This window comes from Epinephelus lanceolatus, chromosome 4 (assembly GCF_041903045.1).
Source record: "Epinephelus lanceolatus isolate andai-2023 chromosome 4, ASM4190304v1, whole genome shotgun sequence".
Classification (NCBI taxonomy): domain Eukaryota; kingdom Metazoa; phylum Chordata; class Actinopteri; order Perciformes; family Serranidae; genus Epinephelus; species Epinephelus lanceolatus.
In genome coordinates this window covers 11,593,852-11,614,860 of record NC_135737.1, presented here as the reverse complement: position 1 = coordinate 11,614,860, position 21,009 = coordinate 11,593,852, and the positions used below count along the sequence as shown (strand labels likewise).

The following is a 21,009-nucleotide window of genomic DNA, read 5'->3' as shown; positions in this document are numbered from 1 at the left end:
GAGAGTGATATACAGCTTCAGTTCCCTGTCAGAAAGTGTTGTCTGATGGAAAGGTGAAGTGGTGAAAATATTCGAAATATAGCGTATCCCGACTGTATTATTTAATTTAATTCAGCTAAAAATACAGAGGCTCACCTTATTATTGAACTTGTATGTAGTGCACATCACATGCCACCAGAGGTCAGTCTCTACTGGTAGGACTTTGTACTATAGGACTTTCAGAGAGACCACAGGAAAAACATCTAACTCCATGAAATAAGGGTTTATTTTGACCAAACCAGAGTTGTGCTGCACACAAATACTGGCAAAAACATGAATTCAGAAGGTGTATGGTTGAATTTCTCTGTTTCATAAGGGTAATATGTTTAAGAATATACCTTTCTTGACATTTTGTGAATTTATATTGTTTATTAGGCTGAAAAAGCTGAGAGAGCTTGTGAAATGTAGGGACCTCACTGGTTGGGGAATGGGGCTGGGGGTAGGCTGTGCCAAGCGCTTTCTACTAGAATGGGAATTCTTGGTTATGGTTAAAGAAAAGTCTTGGTCTGGGCTTGCTGGGACAATACCTATCAGGAGCACTTATCCCATGTGCTCATACAACCCCACCTCAAAAAATACCAACTATCCCTTAAAGTGACTCACTTGAACTAAGACAAAGCTGTTCCATTTACTCAAAGCTAGTCTTTTCGCACCCCACGGTCGTATCAAAGACGAAGTGGAAGACTACGTTATTTGACAGATGTTACAGCATGACTGGATACAAAAAGGCAAATTTGTGTCTGTGTAGGTTCAAAACGTTTTAGCAAACAAGCTTAGACAAGCCAAATAGACACAATCTGCCCCAAGACAAAAGCAGACATACAAAGGTTGGTGGGTAACCTGTGAAGACAGTCAAAACACCCATAAGCTAAAGTGCAAACCAGATATACAAGGGGTAAATGTTTCATTTCTATCTGCCCCATACTGGTAAACATAGCTTACTGTAGCATGACTGAACAATTTAGAGGCACAGATAGCTTCTCAAATATGTATATTTCATCTATGCTTATTCACTGAAATGCCTGAAATCCATAACTTACTGCAACTCACTATAATGAAGAGTAAGCTAGCTTTTAATAAGTCTTGCTTATTTCCTTGTGCTCTTTTTATGTGTTACAACAAGAATTACTTGAACTCGTTGCTGAGAACTTGGGATTTGGTGGCATGACTGTAACACTGCGTGAACAAATCATACATGGGTTCTTCCTTTTTATGTTGACCATCAAATTCATTTTACATACTCAATTAATCCTCAGGAATGTTTAAAGTGAGATACGGACGCTAAAAACTGAGTGCTGCTGGTAAATCTTGGCTCCCTGAAAATGATGTTACCAACTGACCCTCTTGAATTTTATTCCATAAAACTACTGAACTACTGATTGTACATCTTCTGTGGTAGGTGTCACTACTGTGTGATGTAAGGGCTGAAAATGTTAGTTACTGTAGAAACTACAGTCTGTTAATGAACTTTGGAAAAATGTTACATTTAAAATGAAAAAAAAAAAAAAATGTAGAAACTGGACTTTACATATATATGTATCTCCTGATGTTGTGTTTATTCTGATAAATATGAACATTTGTGTTTTTTATTTGCAAACTTGAGATGAAATAAATTACAATGAGATGTTTAATGGCCTTGTATATTTTTAGTGCGTGTTTTTGTTGTGTTGTTTTATGTCTTTTTGGGTGTGACAAGTACAATTTTTTTTAAAAAGGCTGCTTTAATTTCCTGCTTGAATAGCTACTGTAGAGTCAAACTGTTTCTGTAATAAGTTAGGATATTTGTCTCAGACTTGTCAGGATGAAAATCATCAAGATTGAAACACTCTAAGAAGAAAAACACAAGTCAACTGTTAAATACAAACATTTATATTCCAACTTCTTGGTTGAAAAACAGGTACACAAATATTCATGTCCAGTATAAAATGTGACTATGTACATTTACAGTAGCACAGGAAACTAACAGTAGTCTTGTCTGTATGACAGACACTATATAGATCAATGTAACACCCACTGATGGAAGAACGTTTCTGTAGTTAAAGCAACATGTTGACCCATTGATGAACTTATTTTCACACATCTGTTCCTCTTGTTTGAAATAACAGCATGCTTTTAAAACAGTGTTTATCACTTATGGTTTGAAAAGTAATAAATGTGTTTTTTTCCCTCACTACAGTACTGTGAAATGCTCTAAAATAGCACATCAGATTCAAGAGTTTAATGTCAAGTAAAGATTTTCTTTATTACTGTTGTTATTTCTGTTATATCATCTCACAGTGCATCTGTGAGTGATCTGTAACACTGACTGCATACACTGAATATGTTTACATGCACACTAATATTCCACAATTCTGAACCTAATAATATTCTGAATTTGATACGGGGCATGTAAACAGCATATTTTGTTTAGATATTCAAAATGTACCATTTTCAGATTGAGACGTGGGATATGCTGGTATTAGTTGGGTTTTAGGAGCATTCTTTGGACATGCATGCATCTCAATTGGGGATTTTACCACAGTTTGGGACACATGGCCTTGTGTCTGTTTATGGTGCTGTCATGGATACATTGTATGCAAATCAACCAACAGTTTGCAAGGCTGTGGGGTAGAGATGCATGCCCAAAAGATAAGCCCAGAATTCATGTCAGACGGAGAAACACACCTACTGTTAAACATTATGAAAGACTTGGGTACCAACATGTTTTTTGATATTTGCAAATATTATAACACCAACCTTTTCAAGAGGGTGGTTGAAGGAATGACAGAGGAAGGCTGTGTTTGCATAGTTGAACTAGTCCGCCATCACAAAGAAGCAAATGGCACAAGCGGCTCTAGTCATCCCACTATTCCATATTTTCGTATGATAAACGTCATGTTAGGGCACATTTTTTAGAGCATGCACTGCTGCAAATGGGAATATTAGTGGAATATTACTTTTTATTAGCCATGTAAACAGCTTCATGGGAAAATGGTCTTTTTTGGATTATGGGCAAAAATGAAATATTCTGTGCATGTCAACATAGTCACTGAGTGTACAAAATGTAGTAAAACCCAAACATCTTGTACAACAACTGGGATAAATGGAACTCCTTAGTTGCATCTGCTGTTTTGCCTAGTTGTAATGATGTCACTGTAACGGCTGCTGACCCTTCATGGACATTGCCTTCAGGTCTGATGAGCAATCTGAGCAATTTTCTGCAGCATCTCCTCCGATTCCAGCTGTTCAAGAGTCAACAGAGACAGACCCAACTGGTCCTCCTGGAGAGAGAGAGACAGGGACAATATTAGAGAGCAGGTAAAAAGTACAAGTACAGTGATCACAGTCTGTCTGGTCAACAATGTTCAGTGTCCTGCTAAACTAAGGACCTCTGGTTAATTATGCTGCTCACTATGCATCTCTGAGTTACTACTAAAATTAGGAGAAAGCTGCTACATGATATAAACAGGCTTTTGATTTGCTCGATTAGTGCTAACTTTTTTTCCTCTGAAAGTTTTTTACTCTTTTACACTGTTAGAAATTAACTTTTGACTAACCTACAGAACCTCTGAAAACTAAGAGGTATTTTTACCGGCCAAAGTAATAAATTTAGCCCTTTCATGAAAATATCAAGTTCAGTACTGAATGGGGGTCAAAATACTTTTTTGTACATGCACTGATGCTTCCAACTTTTACAATTAATGCACCACTTTTTTTTTATTAACAACACCTGAAGTTTTGTTAACTGCACCATTTGGTGTATTTGTCCCTTTTTCTCTGCACTTCCTCCCTAACCAGTTTCGACCAAAAGAAATCCGACACCGACCGCTGCAACATTTTCTTTGTAAATGTAATGTAATTTGAGCTGAATTTCCCTTTAATTTTCTCACAAACAGCACAGGGAAGTAAGTTCAAATTTTACATGATCATAGTCATAGTCACATAGAGTGGTACTGAAAAAAATTACATTGAAAAGTAGTTAAAGTGACAGTGACAGTGGAAAAAAAGCAAAAGCCAACCCCAGATTCACTCGTTTAGTTTTCCTCTTACTATTTTTGCATTTTTTTCGGCACTGTATCTCAGGGATGCCTGCCTGTTATAGTCTGGCACCTGGTCCCTACCTTGTTATAAAGCCCCGACCTCACCTAATACTGTGGGGGTACACGGCAAAAAACATCTGGAGCACAGACAATAAGAAGACAGAGGCAGAGGGCAGAGTCTCTGCAGAAAAATACACTGCAACATACTTCTAGAGGGCCATAAGTGAAGCTTGAGATAGATAATCTTTTTAGGAAAATCCTGCACAGTATATTTTTCATTTCTGAAGGAAAACAGTTATAGAATTCATATGTGAGTTTAAAAATGAGGACTTTTTCAATGTGTTACAACAAAATTTGAACAGACTTACTTCAAGTTATATACAGTCATGGAAACATTTTTTAGTAGTAATCCCTTATGCTTCTCCGCAAACCTTATATGGAATCGTTTTTTTTAACCATATTAGATCTGACGAGATATGATGTGTAATAAATTATTGCTGTAATGCGAGTCTTTCTTTGCCCTTTCTAACTGCTCCAAGTACCAGTACCGTAACAGCATGAACAGATGTCCTTCAAAATACATGTAGCAGCTGGACTGACCAGGCCTGCACTGTGCAGCTGTGCGGCTCTGTCTTGTCTGCCCGTGCACTGTCCCTGTCCTCTTTTAGTGTCAGGACATTATCAGTTATAAATTTGTTTTTAACCGACAATGACTCGGCAGCCCTGCACAACATATTTTCTGAACCAAGTTACATCCACCAGTGCATGTCGAGCTGAGAATTAAGTGCCCAGCTCATATTTTAGGTGCACTACGATGAATATGTGCACGGTATTTCGAGCCCAAACTGTACATGCTCTAATTGTTAAACTGTTCTAATTGTAGAAAAAAGAATATGATTCTGGCGATTATTAAATTATTTTGTGAATTAAGATGAAAGATCATGAAATTATTCAGTTGTGGTGAGTTTAATTCAAACATCTTCATCCATGTCTCCTCCAGCCTCACAAAAAAATGTAAAAGAGTTTTAACTAATTGTGTTTGCAATCAGTATTTTTGTCTTGGTCTGTTTATGTTTTCACTTTTAAGCTTCCATTTGTTAACTACCCATGAGCCAGGTTTTACTCTTGTCTAGTGCTTGGCTGGTGTGAGTCATACCTGTCTAAAAGGCTGAGCCATTTGGCGCAGGAAGTGCTTGGAAAGCTGGATGGCCTCGTCCACGGTGAGGTTCAGACTGCCGTCATTGATGTGCTCTTGAATCCAGCGAGGAAGCTTACCACGTTTGTCTGCTCGGGCGTAACGCTGCGAACAGGAGACGCACTCATCACAAACTGATTGACCTTTACTTAAAGGGAAAAACTGCTCCAATTGAGCTACTTTAACACTAAAATCAGAACAGTGTGGTTGTGTTCACAGCAGTGAATGTGAAGCAGGGTGATGCTAACAAACAGTGTACTGTAACTAGGTTTAAAATAGACTGGGCAGAATCACCACACACCTTGTCAGCAAATATCATAAGTCCGTAGTCAGTCTTGCCTCTGATGGCTCTGCCTACACACTGGGCCGCATGACGCATGGCATCAAATGTCAGGAAGTCATTCTCTCTGATCTGAAATTGATCCCGCAGGTACTCCAGACGAGCCTGAAACGTGAATCAGTGAGGAATTCAGTGTCACGCTATGAAGAAAGCCATGACTGTAGTCAGACTGTGTCCAGACAGCTGTGTCCAAAATCACTCCCGTATTCACTCAACCACTATTTCCTTTGTAAAAGACACTCAATAGTTTATTTTGTAGCGAGCAGCAAACTGAGATTTCCGACATTATTAAATCATCATCACTTTGTGTCATTGCTGACAGAGCGAGAATTGCACATTGGTAATTTTGTCATCTATAAAATGTGATACATTTCGTTGTGGGACTGTTGGCAGAAAGTAGAATGTACACCACAAACAGGATTTTTTTTATTCAATTGTGGGAATTTTTGAGGGCAATGCTACAGAGAAAATTTCACACACAATTCAGACATTCAAAAAATAAACTGTCAGAGGGTAAATGTAGTGGGTTTTACAGTAAGAGTGAGTAGTTTCAGACATAGCCAGAGCAACGCTGTTAGTTCTGACCTTTAGGATGCGGCTCTGTGTGTAAACATAAGGCACTCCAAACATGATGACTGCCCGGCCAAAGTGGTGCACTGAACAGAAAACAGAACAAGATTCGTAGTTACAAAGCTGAAAACCTGAACTCAAAATACATCCAAATTCAGGTGAAATGTTTACATTTTTCTTATCTTGTGTGTAACTATGAAGAACACGTTGCATACCAAAATCTATTCCCTCGGACACCTTTCCCCTGGCCACAGACAAGAGGATGGCTCCTCTGCCATTCTCACATGCCTAGGGAGCAGACACAGACAAAAAAAAAAGGTCAGAGGTCAAAAGTCTGCCTGCCACCAGGAAATCAGGAAGATACAATATCACTGAGTTTGCTTTGATCATTTACAGCACAGCTATGCTAAATGAATCAATCAAAGGCATTTTGTCTTCTGCTTTTACCAACTTGATCTGCTATTAACATTTTGGCAGCTGTAAACTACAAATATTTGTGAGTCTTTTAATTACAATACACCAAAAGAAAGATGACAGGTGTCTCTCTGACCTCCTGGTATTTCTCCAGGGCCATGCTGGTCTCTGCAGCATCTGGAGTCTCAATGAAGATCAGCTTGTTTCTCTGGATATTCTCTAAGATACCCTGCAAACACACATGTACAAAAACATTCTGCTTTAACAGAACAACATATACTTAAAGATGGGGTAGGCAGTTTAATCTTGGCGTCACTGTGCAAAAATCCAATATTAAACTTTAAGGAAACTGTAATTCAAGTGGACTGAGAGAAAACTAGACTTTTGCACCTCTGCTTGTATCCATTTTCAGGCTTTGGAAAATCTACGCTATTACCTGAGACTGTGGCCAATCACAGGTCATTTCAGAAAGAGGACGTTGCTACTGACTGTTGTACAAATGCAGATACACATGCAGGGCCCTTCAGTGAAAGCCTGATTTAATGGCAGAGAGTCCTGCAGAGAAAGTTGCTATTCCAGCATTGGCAACAACTGCCTACACTGCAGAGCAACCGAAAAACGGAAGACGGACTTGCCAAAAAGAGAGTCTGACGATAAAAGAAATAAAACACGTGTCAATATCTGCAAAGAATCTCAGATATGATGAGAAAATGCTAATTGTTTAGGCTTCAGCTAATTGTAGCCAAAGGCTGACGCAGTGCATTTGCTCAGTCCCTCCTTGCCCCACCGAATTCAGCTGTCAACCTTTTTTACTTCTTCTTTTTTTTTTTTTTTTTACTATAATAAAAAACTAATATGAACATATGTTATATGAAATGGTCTATAAAAGATGTCAATCAAGTGAGCAACCCAAAAAAGGAAGACAGACTTATAAAAGAGTCAAAAAGAGAGTCTGACAATAAACACAATAAAACATGTTAATACTGGCAAAGTGTTTCAGAGATGATGAGATAATGTTGCTAATAGCTTATAGCTATCTTAGCTAATAGCTAACTAGAGTCAAAGGCTCACGGCTGCAGCTTCAAGTTCACAATTATGTAGCTGATATTGCCTACAGAACTCAAAATCACAGCGGCCTCTCTGCCTCACTACCTGCAGCTACAGACCACCACACCAGGAGGAGAGCTGGCAGCAGCTCCAAAGACAGACCTCCAATCAGTGGCTGCAACAACATGAATACAACCAGTGCAAACCCCAGCTCCAGCCCCGACTTGCCCAAGCTAAAAAGTAAGACATAGTGCTGCCGCTGGCCACCAGCCCCCTGTAACACCTGATGCTGAGGGGTTTGTGCTGGCCAAATAAGAGCCGCTACAGCTACCGACCAAAGGTCCGTTGTGAGCTGCTGCCTACTCTTCACCTGGGAAGCACCCCACAGAGTTGTGGAGAGCAAGGCGGAGGGATGGTGGGGTGGCTAACACTAGCTTGTTAATTCTTGTCTCATTTGTGGTCTGATAAACAAAGAGGGAGCAGGGCAAAAGGGGCTGAAAGGTTGACTGTGCTGTGTGCAACTCTACAACAAAATAAATCAATGTATAAGAAACACTGGGTTACTGTAAGGAGCGTGTGCATATGCCTGTGGTCGTCAGATGGAATAGGCCTAGAACAGAGAGTGGGGAGCTGCAGGAGAATGGGGTATTCTCAAATTCTGCCTTTTTTCCCTCCTTATCTAGGTTCCTGTCTACCCCAGCTTTAAGCATTACTGACACGATAACTCCTCTATTTCAATGATGCAAATGTTTTAAATATTATTATTAGTAGTAGTAGTATTACTACTACTACTACTACTACTACTACTACTACTACTACTACTACTACTACTACTACTACTGTTTTAAGGAAGAGGATAAATCAGGATCCATATTAACAAAAACCAGCACAGTCTCTCAGGTGTGTGTGCTGTCTCTCTCCACACACTGACCTGTTCATACCAAGACGCCACTATATTCTCCATGTACACGTAGCTGGTGAAAAATGCCACGATGCCATCGGGAACGACTGCAGACATCTCTAGAAGTAGGTTGCCATAGTTACGAATCACAGCTGGAAACAAAATAAAAAAAGAAAAGCAATTTTATTTGAACAAAGAATGATATGTTTTGTGTTTAGAACAGTTCAAGATATTATGTTCTGAAAAAGAAAGAAAAATGTGTACGTATTTATGTCATAGCTGCAATTTTCATCAAATAGATATTTTATTGTTAAGGTGATATCATTACTGTATGTCAATCTCTCTTTAGAACATGATGCTTAGAGACATTTCTACTAACCAAAATCTTCTCTGGTCTCAAACTTTGAGCTCAGGGCCACCTGATCATTTCCCCTACCAACAATCTATAAGAGAAAACAAAGGAAGAAAAAGAACGACAGTTCAGTAATACAATTTTCCTTGTTGAAATGATGTGATTAAATGTTTGAACATGGTCAAGAATGTAGTGGTTTTATGACACAATCTGTCCACGTCAGTTGTTCACCAATACACCAGAGCTGCCACAGTGAGTGTGATTTTGAATGTGTGTGTCCCCGAGTGCAGTTACACACCAGAGGACAGAGGCAGGTCCGTGCCAGGGTCATGGTGAAGGATGCCATGGTAACTGGGCGGAAGTCGAGGATTCGGGGATAGATGTCCAGTGGAGAGAGAGTCTGAAGTGATCAAACAGAAGGAGAGGAGAGTCAAAATAAGAGCTGGAATTTTTTTTGTCAGTACACATCTACAAACATCGTGACTGCACGCGGGAACAAAAAATCAAACAACTTTCCAGAATGAATCAAGGTACGAAGACATAAATTAAAACAACTAGGCCAACTTTCCCCCTGTAGCGTTTCCAAGTGGTACTGTTGGCGCAGCTGTGGCAAAGACAACCAAATCATTTTCTGTTTTCCTCAGAGCCCAGCAGCTACCAAAATACAGGACACACGGCATTTTGTTTTCTACAGTGATTTCACTTGTTCCACCACCCAATTTTTTAGCTACTGGGGATATTGACTGCAAAACACTTTGAGGTAACTGAAGATAGCTAAGCAATAGCTACCAAGGAAAACAAATGTGCCTATCCTTCTCCTCCTTTGCTTGATACCCTTCTAATGTGCTGTAAATCAATCCTTTGTTTTCCTGAGACATCGTACCTGATGATGCACAGAATTGCATGTTAAAAGTAAGGTTTACAGGGAACTAATCTAAACACCAATGGTGGTATTATTCTACAGCCATTTTTGTTGTGCAATCGACATTCACTTGAAAAGAATTGTATTAACTAGCTTGTACTGTGAAAACGATTTCCACTTTAACAAAAAGGCAACAGGGAAATTCAATAAAGCATTACATTAAATAAACTGCAGGATTATCTTTTAAGAAGCAAGATGATATGGTAAGTGTCAAGAGGTCAATGGAATGGTGTTTTCATCCGATAAAGAATGAAGGGAGAAGAAATGGAGCAGATATTTAAAGAATGTTAAAACAGACAAAGAAAACGCAGCCTGACTCACAGGAATTCGAAGACAGACACATGTTCCATTTTTTTCCAGCCATAAGGCAAAAGTCTGGTAAATTACAGGGCTCGGATGATTGTAAACTGAGCAGACAAGAAAGAGACAGAGTGGTAACTAACTTACCCCTGAGGTGATGACGACTGACTGAAATCTTTGAAAAACAGGTTTGATGGCAATTGAAGGGTCCATACAGCTGAGAGAGGAGCAGAGACAGATAACAGTCAAAGTCAACCTAATGTTTCACTATTTACAACACACAGACTTAGCCCTGCATCACATCACATGTTTGACCTACTATAACCTGCAAATACTTAAAAAGAGGTTAGATTTGGCAGAAACTTCATATATACAGTACAGGCCAAAAGTTTGGACACACCTTCTCATTCAATGCGTTTTCTTTATTTTCATGACTATTTACATTGTAGATTCTCACTGAAGGCATCAAAACTCTGAATGAACACATGTGGAGTTATGTACTTAACAAAAAAAGGTGAAATAACTGAAAACATGTTTTATATTCTAGTTTCTTCAAAATAGCCACCCTTTGCTCTGATTACTGCTTTGCACACTCTTGGCATTCTCTCCATGAGCTTCAAGAGGTAGTCACCTGAAATGGTTTCCACTTCACAGGTGTGCCTTATCAGGGTTAATTAGTGGAATTTCTTGCTTTATCAATGGGGTTGGGACCATCAGTTGTGTTGTGCAGAAGTCAGGTTAATACACAGCCGACAGCCCTATTGGACAACTGTTAAAATTCATATTATGGCAAGAACCAATCAGCTAACTAAAGAAAAACGAGTGGCCATCATTACTTTAAGAAATGAAGGTCAGTCAGTCCGGAAAATTGCCTTCAGTGAGAATCTACAATGTAAATAGTCATGAAAATAAAGAAAACGCATTGAATGAGAAGGTGTGTCCAAACTTTTGGCCTGTACTGTATATATAGTCAAGACACCTTCTGTCCTAGGACCCTTGATTTAGATACAAAAAACAGTCCAAAGAAACATTTAATGAGTAAAAAATGGAAGAAACCTCAGGAAGAGCACCTCAGGAGGAGATCCCTCTCCAAGGATGGACAGACAATAAGAAAAAAATGAGCAAATACAAAATAATAACATAATTGTGTATAAAAGTGTAATAAGAACAGTTGATTTTTTTGTCCTTCGGAATAAGACTTCTGAGTCATTGTAACTAAACTCTTGAAACACTTGCTGGCTGCTAACAGCACAGTGAGCAGCTGAAAATGAGGAGGTAAAAATTTTTTAGTAGGTAAATGGCAGAAACAACTTTTATCCCAAAATGTCTGCCTCCTCACCTTGCCACGTGTTCTGAATCTACACAGCTGAAACCCACTATTATTGTGAAAATGGTAAATACATAACTGTAACTGTCAGTCATATAAGTCACTGGATAAACTGTTGTACATGATCTGATTTAAGGGTCAACTGTAGAGCTTTGCATGGGCCTCCCTTGGGTCAGGGCCATGGCCAGGGCCATTGTACCCTTTGACCCCCCAATAGCGAGTCTGCATGCATGCATTTTAAATGCTAAACATGCTGATGATATTTTAGATAATGTTTGATAATTTTAGATGTTTTCTTAAAACAAAGTCCTCGCCAAACGTTCAAATGGCAAAATCTACAAATATCTGTACTATTCACAATTACCAGTGGATTTGCTTGTGTTGCCACAAAGACACCAACATATCAAAGTAGACATAAATCTGTAATGATTCTATTCCATCCCACCTGAAGTGCAGCACAGGGTTGGCGATGGTTGGTGTTCTGTCTTCAAAGGGCTCAATGATTATGGTGAAACCTTAAAACAGAAAAAGAAAATATGCTAAATCAAGTTAAAAAAAAACAAAAAAGCAGTGATTAGAGTAAACAGCAACATCTGTCTCACTAAATCTGACTTCTACCACACATCTTACTGCAACTACACAGTCTGCAAAAGCAATATTTTTGATGACAGTGTCTGGTTAAAGTACTTATAGATGTACAGAAATGTTTAAGTACCTTGGCTGTAGGTGCTGACCAGGGTAGCAAAGTTAGAGATAAGAGTAACAGCTGAGAAGTCAGCAATGTCAGCAATCTCCAGAGTTCGTAGCAACGACTGTAACCGCTCTGCACAAAACCTGAAGAGACGCAGAGGGATGGGTAACAGATTAGGAGAAAATGTTTCCAAACAAGAGTTTGAAGAAAATAAATTATAAGGATGTCACTAAATAAGTAAACAAGAAAATGTCTACTATAAATAAAGTGTTTTATATTTTTTTCCTGTATACTTTTACTTGTCAATAAATACACAAAATACTGAGGAGGAGAGGGAGAGTGTGACAGAGCAAGAAACTGACTATGTAAAGCTTGTGTCTGTCTGGAGGATTCAAGCAGAAATTAGTTTATAAAAAGAGTGGAGACTTAAGTGATTACAGTTTCAATGAGTTGCTGTAGCCAACACTGACCTGAGAGGCTTGCGGTCGATGCAGACTTTGTCGAAGATGTCTTTGAGGAACTGCGGGGCACTCTCCTGTACGACATGTTGGACCCTCAGACGGGACTTCAGATACTCCAAGAAACGTTTCAAGAAACCAACAAAGTGCTCTGCTGTGCGAATAGTACCAGGGACTGCCTCTGGGGGAGGGAGGGAGGGAGGGAGGGAGAGAGAGAGAGAGAGGGAGGGAGCAGAAAACAGCAATGTTATCATTTTGTGCTTTTGTCTTAACCGTCAGTGCAATGAAAGGATGAAGGATGCAACCAAGTAAAATTACTCCCTTGGGTTTTTATGCCTCCACCAACCAGTCAAGTTACAGTTTACATCCATATCTGTCCAGAATCTATGTAACCATGACAGCAGACAATGCTTTAAATATGGATGTTGCTGCAAAGAAGCTACATATTCTCAGACATGGATACTTCACACATATCTTCAACCCGGCAGCACTGAAGATCTATACAATCAGCACAGTTTCAACATGGACACCCAAGATTATAATAACCAATTCAGTGTCTGAACAAATGTCTCCCCTTCTGTTCCTGAGTTATGGCGTTGAATAATGGCCAGAAAAGTGTTTTGCAAAACATTATGATGTCACAACAAAGTTGACCTTTGACCTTTTGGATAATAAAATGTCATCTCTTCATCATTTTATTCAATGAGACATTTGCGTGGAATTTTGTCACAATTAGCGTATGAATTCCATAGTTATGACCAAAAACCTGTTTTGTGAGGTCACAGTGACCTGTGACCACCAAAATCTAATCAGTTCATCTTTAAGTCGAAGTGGATGTTCGTGTCAAATTTGTGGAAATTACCTCAAGGTGTTCTTGAGATATTTCGTTCACAAGGATGATACAGAAAGGGTCACAGTGACCTTGACTTTTGACCGCCATATTCTAATCAGTTCATCGCTGTTTTCTGGAATTTCTTTTTCACACATGTAACACAAAACAGGAGACAGTCCGTATCAGAAGCGTTCTCACCTACTAGAAAAACTATGTTGGGTTTAAGCGAGAGATGGCACCTCAGCAGAGTGTGCAGGAGATGATGCCGACTGCACTGCGGTCAAGTAGCTAGTTCATGATGTGGTCACAAACAACAGAGTCTCTTGCAGTTCCTTGAATCTGTCCAACAATATCTGTTTATGCCCGGAACGTAGTCTCTCTAGTTGGACATTTTCATTGCCGTCTTTCTGTAAATTACCCTTCTCCTTCACCCATGGATTTTCGTTTTCTTTCAGTTTCTTCCGAGCCTCATGATAGAAACTAGCTGTGAATTCTTAGCACAATTACCTGCTTCCTCCCACATGGGCTCAGTAGGACATTACACAGACTTTGTACTAGGGAGCTGGCACGGTAAAGTCTGTTTAAGGTCTGATCCAAATGATTCAGACATTTTCATTTCTCACATACAGATTAGTGCATGTGTAAAAGGGGCTAAGTGGACATTTGCGTTAAATTTGAGTTTTGATGTGCAATGCTGCCGACAGCTGTACCTTGAAGAATTTCATCTGGTAACACAGGATTTGCGAGGTAGACATCTGTTTCCCTGGCAACATTGGCTTCCTTCAGCCCCTCCACCAGTCGCCTGTACTCCTGCTTCAGTTTGGCAGCATCTGTCTCCTTTATCCTATCAGACAGCAGGGGAAGCAGGGCAGAGACAGGAAGTTGGTGCACTACAAGAAGCAATGACGGATACATCACAATTTCATCATGTGATCATTCTTTCCTGATCAAGGATACGGTTCTGAGAAAAAAAAAAAAGGATTTCTGAGTTGTGTTACCTGTGGCTCTGATTAACAAAGGAAACAAAATTACTTCACTTATCAGAATGACTTTCTTTTCATGAACCTCTGACAATCATGGAATTTTGGTATTGACTTTAAATTTCTGGTATGGTCACATGCCCAGTACAAACTGTGGTGGGACTTACCTATGAAAAAAGTTAGGTACAGCACACAGTTTAAATGCAGGAGTCGGGACAAAACTGTCCATTTTAAGAGGAATGAGTAATGTAGACCAATTTAACATTGTGTTGTGTCATGTTACGAGCCACTGGCTGAATTCACTGTGCCTCTTATATTTTTTTTTAGATTATATGTGAGCAAGTAAAAGCCACCAAACACTACAGAGATGTTAAAGAAAAAGACGTCTCTTTTCTCTTCAAATGTTGTTTCCTTAGGAGACGAGGGGACTAAAACATGAGGAAACAATACAAGTAATATAACTGAGATGCACTTAATGAGTTGAATGTTTCAGGACACTTTCTGCAGGCAGCCTCTTACTTGTGTATGGTGTTCTGAAGAGTGTCCACATTGGTCTGGCAGCGGTCAAGTGTTCGTCTGGTGATGTTCACGCTCATGGAGTCAATGCACACATTGTCTGAGGGAAAGGGAAAGACACAAAGAGGTGGCAAAGAGGTGTGGGAAGAAAAGATGGGACGAATTAAAGTTTAACATTAAGCAGCCCCTCCTGGACATTACAACCTATCTCTGTGAATTCTGCACAATGCTGTAATTTTGTCCAATCACTGCAGCTTTTGACTCATTTGACTGAATCATCGTAGTCTGCCATGAGTTTCACCAATCATAGCAGTCCCCCGTATAATGTCACCAAACTCACCTCTTTGTTTGTGGTTGTGTATATGGAGACGTGTGACACAAACGTCCCAAATTTACCAACAAAAGTTACTGCTAAAGACTGTGCTAGGCAATTCCCTGATATTCTGCACGAAAGCGAAGGTAAACAGTTTTGCACGGCATGCAGCATTGTGGTGAAACTCGCCACTGAGTCATCCCCACATTAGCCGATCTTAAGATTATGGTAAAATTAGCAGAACTACAAAAATAATGTCACATTTTTGTGATTGTTAGACCATGTGACGGCAATAAATCTTAATATGAAACTGAGTTTATGTCCTCACCTATATTATGAGCTTCGTCAAACACCACTACAGACTTCTTGGCCAGCTCTTTGGACACCAAGTCAGCTATCTTAGGATCCAGCAGGTAGTGGTAACTGTACACCACAATGTTAGCATGCAGGATCTGAGAGGAGATAAAGACAGCAGACAGTAAACGTGACAAACTAAGAGACACGACACCAACCTTTGTGGAACAGCGTCAAATATGACATTATTTCAGTAAGGAGTAACTGTTTCAGATTATCTTCATATTTGTATGCCACCAAATGTTCCTCTTGATAAGAAACTTTTGGGTTTTTTTAACATTTCACACCAGGCTACACATTTCATGTGTGCAAAAGTCTATAGAGCAACATACTGAGTAGCGCGCCAGATAGTAGGGACACCAGCCTTTTCTCCTGCCATAGTCCTTCAGGTCGTCAAGGTTGTAGATGCCAGCAGGAAGAGGCACCTGTCTGCCAACTGAATCAAACTCCTACAGATAAAAAGCAGAACAATGGGGGCGTTTAAGGAAACAAGAGACAGATTCATGCACATTCTCTAAAACTGACTACAAAGTGAATAAATCACATTGATTAAAGGGACTATAGGTTGAAAATTCTGAATTTCTGTAAACATGAAAGTAAAATTTCACAAATAGTAACACCCTTACACTCTTCAGACACTTATTTACATTGTTAAGTATCATCTGAGTGATGTTATTTTGTGAGGAGATATTATCATTAATGATTTTTTAATACAAATTGTCTACTTCCACTTTAGTTGAAAAATACCAGCTGGTCAGAACTGGATAAATTCAGGTGACTTCTTACCTCATAGAAGCGACATACAGGCACGCTGGGGTCACTGTGGCGTTGTGCGCGAATGTACGATGCTGTCAGACTGTGGCACTTCCCATCAACCTCCTTACCAAAGCGCAGAGCGCTCACCTGGATAGAAGCAGACGAGGCATTTACTGGTGCTACATGACAGAAGAAACAAAAGGTACAGGGCTGTGGCATTTAATTTTGCTCAAGAGGTGATAAAACCTACAGCTACTCGAAAGCTGCACTAGACCAATAAACACTCCCGCTGGTGGTTGACGTAATGTGAGCTTGGCCGTTTTGACACAGGAAACAATGTCGCAGCCAACTGATAACAAACAATCTTGAATTACAGTTAAACTGTAAGCTAAAATATGGTTCTGGAAAAAATGTAAGCGTGACAAAGGCAATGCAGTAACAGAATCCTGGTTCATATTTGATCAGCACTGCTTAGTTTTATTGTTTGATCTCAGTATTTTCACTCTGTTTCTGCAATACAGGAAACAGTAAGGTGCCTGCTTCTCATTCACAAATTCTCCTATTACAGCCAAACACTGTACTAAAATATGTTTCTGAAGACATTTAGGCGAAAAAAATTAGGTAATACAGTTACAGAATCTTGATTTATATTTTTTAATGCCAGTTTTACCATTAAATCTGAATTTGAGAGAAAGAGAGATAGGGGCATGTCTCTCTCTCTCTCAATCTGCTGCCATACACCTTGTGTCTGTGGTGGCAGGCATATGAAAATGTGCAAGTACAATCTGTAGTTCGAGCAACAGCTCTAGAGCCAGCGGATTTGCGCTGAGATGAGCAGGAACATCTGTGCCCTGGTAAGATGGAGGGAGATTTACCATAGTTCATTTACACATACTACCGTAACTGTTATGATACAAACTGGCTGACAATTTCCTATATCAACATCCCTTTATTCATTTAGACATATAGCAGAAACAAAGAAGAACAGAAAGCTCTGATCAGTATCTAAAAGAAATTATCATTCAGCTTTAAATATGCATGTTAGTGTGTTCATGCTTTGCTCATGTTGTTTGAGGTCCTGATCTGTCCTGTGCAACAGCTGATCGTACCTCAGGGTGGATGCAGAGGTTTTTTCTGGAGGAAAGGGCCAGAGCCAGGAAATTGTTGCTCTCTCCAGTTTCCTTGGAATAAAACTCCATCAACTTCCTCAGCTCCTCCACGACCTGATCAGACAGCAGATCAAATATAACACACAAGTTAAAGCATCTTCTTAATACTGTTTCATTTGTTTTTTTATGTTTACTGTGCTATCTTACCTTTTAACACTTCTGAGGAGTAGGGATGCTGGGCTTAAACCTATATGTCTCATGAATTACTCTTTCCACTTTCCGCTGAATGTGATTTTATTTGACACTGACTCACCTTCTCGATCTCTGGAACTGTTCTGGAGCAGTATATTAGCTTGGTCACTTCCAAAGGAAAGGCCTGAGAGAGACAGAGAGAGCAGAACATTTTAAGGTGCTCATGTGGCATTGGCTGGTGGGAAGCTACAGTGGAGCACAACTCCTGAGCGCACAAGTCACATGAACACACACACACAAACACACACACACACACACACACACACACACACACACACACACAGGCACAAAGTTCACCTTTTGGTAGGCAACAATGAGAGACAGCAGAGAGATGGTCTTCCCTGTTCCTGATGGCATCTCCAGGACTCCATGACCCTGAACATAAACAGCATGAGATGACAAGTAAACACACACACAAAGTTAACACTGTCTAGCTGTCCTCCCATTGATGCAGTGGAAAAGAAAAACTGATGATAGTTTAAACTTCACCCATGACTCGTGTTTATTCAGTCATTAAGAGCCAAACTGTGTAAACTATGTCCCAATCTTTTCAGGACAAAATAGCCTCTCTTTGTTTACCCGGAGCAGTAACACAACAGCGGTAAAACAAAACAGTGATAAAGGAATTATTCAGATCCTTACTTATTTTCACCACACTGTGAAAAAATACTCCATTACCAGTAAAAGTCCTGCATTCAAAACTTACTTAAGTAAGAGTGTATCAGTATTATCAGCAAAATGTAGTTAAAGTACTTAAAGTATAAGTACTCATTGTGCAGTAAGATGTTCCCTGTCAGTGTTATACTATTATATATATGTGACGTTTTTTTAATAATATTACTGCTGCATTAATGTGTATGTTGCATTTAACTACTGCAGATGTTTAAGGCTGTGCTCATGTTAACTCCTTTATATAGTTTTTCGTAATTTCATCTACAGCAACGCATCATATTCCATAAGCTCATTGTATGTTTGTAGCCAGACTGTCCTGTGAGAACCATGTAGCTTCAAAGAGTCAACTTTATATGTTGTCAGAAATACAGCCCTGTTTTCAGCTTTATAATGACACGTTTTCCAGCTGATCCAAGGTGTTTTTTAAATAGTTTATTTGGCTTAAGAAGTAGGGAAATTTTCTAACCACATAGAGGAACACTTCATCTTTCAATTAATCATAAACATAGAACATCAAAATCGCCAAATTTGGTGATAAGTGTGTAGTTTTACTTTCAATAGAGTATTTCTACAATGTTTTTTTTTTTTTACTCAAGCACAATATCTGAGTAAGTTACGTCCTCCACCGCTACATAAGCAAATTTCTGTGTAAAGATAAACACTTGCTATCATTCCTAAGTCTGACCATTTGTTATTGTGTTTTGTTCTATGTTTATAATGCACTCACCTGTCCAGATACCACATTGTTTTTAATCCGACTAAATATATTGCATCCAGTGAAATGAATAAACATCACCAACCTTGGCATCCAGAGTCCTCTTCAGCTCCAGCATGTAGGAGTACTGCTCAGGATATATGTAGTCATATGGAAAATACACCAACAGACCCTCGATGTTGAGCCTGGAATAAAACAACAGTAACTGGCTCCTTACATGCTGCAGATTCTGTGTAAACCCACCACAACCGTACTGGCAGCTACAGAGTTAACTTACGAGACATGTGAATCAAGCTAAGCAAAAGTGAATGAAGCTAAGCTAATGCGTACGCTGGCTCTATATCTCACAGTTAATTACACGAATACAAAGACTGACTTTCAGAGGATAACCTGACTAAACTGCAGCTGTCAGTACCATGTTTAATGTTACCTTAGCTAAATTATATCAGTTAACTTAGCTAACGTTAGCTAACGTTTCTTACACTTGATACAATGGAGCTAGCATTATCTGCAAGGATCGTATTTCTTTTTCTGTCTTTGAAGAAACACTCACTTCATTTTTGGTAGACGTGTGGCAGCCTCTCCTCGTCTCTGTCAGTTACTGTCGCTATTTTGTGGTTGTCATTTATAACTTTAGTGTCTGTAAAAACACTAAACACACTGTGACGAAGCGGACTCTTCTTCTTCTTCTTCTTCTTCTTCTTCTTCTACTGCTGCTGCTTCTTCTTCTTTAGTTTTGCCGACGGGCTACAAACCCAAGTTAAAGGTGCATATCGCCACCTACTGTACTGGAGGCAAACATGCTAACCCTAGGTCAGCAAATTAATTGTCATATAATTGTCATTATTCAAAATTTCCTGCCAAGATGTCATAATTCAGTGATTAATAACTGATTTTGTTTCTGTCCTCCCAAAAACAAATTTATAAAATATCATTATCACTTTTGTTTAATGGACTTGCAAGTTCATCTGCAAACTAATTCCCCTCTTCTTCTTCTGCTGCTGCTGCTGCTGCTGTTTCCTCTTTTTCTATGAGTTCTGGCAGTTTGAACATTCTCGTGGGCATGGGTTCTGTCTATCTATCTATCTATCTATCTATCTATGCTCGGAGAAGATGACCAAGATAGATAGATAGATAGATAGATAGATAGATCAGCCACAACCTCAATACTTTCTCCATTAATAACCATATGCTGGTGGGTGTAGCTCCGTCCGTTATTATTTCCTTTGTTTTCTTTGTGTTTAAAAGAAGACAGCTGGACCTACACCAGTCTGCAAACTGGTCTGCCCAGGCCCTATGGTGGTTCTCATCATTATCCAGTATTAACCCCGCTATTGCTGTATCATCAGCAAATTTGATTGTGACATGCTCAGGTGTGTTTCTTTTGCCCTCGTTTGTGTAGAGGGTAAATAATACTGGTGAGATTACGCTCCCCTGTGGGGCTCCAGTATTATACTATAACCAGTATCAGTTATAATAGGGGAGGACAGAGCTGCAGTCACACCATGGACTTAAATGCATTTCATTTTCACTACTACTCACACATGTACTTAATGTATCTAGTGAAAATGTGTTGTATATTTTTTCTTTTACTCTTTTGTTGTTGTTTTTTTCAGATCAGCTTCAATAGCCAAGTAGGCAATGTGTTAACATACAAGGAATTTGACCTTGTTTATTGTTTTTTGTTTCTTGATGTAATTGTACACACACAAAGACATACAGCTAATAACAAGAACAGCAAAGCTGAACAAGGTGGACAAAAATATTTGAATCAGATATAAATAAGTGGCAGGAGTGAAAATTAGTCATCCTTAACATTTGTTGTGTTATGGTTTCACAATGATAAAGACAGGTGAAGAAAAATTAGATGTAGGTTCTTCAAGATGATTTTGTCCATGGTAACTATCGTGTTCTTCCCAAATGATGTACAGATTT

General features: G+C 39.3%; 1 protein-coding gene across 1 annotated transcript; it reads right to left on the bottom strand.

The window, feature by feature from the left end:
- Positions 1–1,892: 1,892 nt before the first annotated feature.
- On the bottom strand, positions 1,893–19,786 carry ercc2 (excision repair cross-complementation group 2). The gene is made up of 23 exons (XM_033631469.2): positions 19,628–19,786; positions 19,160–19,259; positions 17,985–18,062; positions 17,749–17,811; positions 17,436–17,549; positions 16,357–16,473; positions 15,903–16,019; positions 15,545–15,668; positions 14,907–15,003; positions 14,118–14,251; positions 12,588–12,756; positions 12,142–12,260; positions 11,872–11,941; positions 10,247–10,316; positions 9,176–9,277; positions 8,905–8,968; positions 8,556–8,677; positions 6,714–6,806; positions 6,379–6,451; positions 6,179–6,249; positions 5,555–5,698; positions 5,215–5,358; positions 1,893–3,299 (listed from the first exon to the last, which is right to left on the bottom strand). The coding sequence occupies exons 1-23, from the start codon at positions 19,630–19,632 to the stop codon at positions 3,207–3,209; spliced, it is 2,283 nt and encodes a 760-aa protein (XP_033487360.1). The 5' UTR covers positions 19,633–19,786; the 3' UTR covers positions 1,893–3,206.
- Positions 19,787–21,009: the final 1,223 nt, after the last annotated feature.

Excerpts from the sequence above, each read along its gene's own strand:
- ercc2 (XM_033631469.2), bottom strand. Across the intron at positions 16,474-17,435 it reads ACCTCTGCATCCACCCTGAG|GTGAGCGCTCTGCGCTTTGG; the intron begins GTACGATCAGCT and ends GCTTCTATCCAG. Across the intron at positions 14,252-14,906 it reads CTTCAGAACACCATACACAA|GATAAAGGAGACAGATGCTG; the intron begins GTAAGAGGCTGC and ends GCTGTCTGATAG.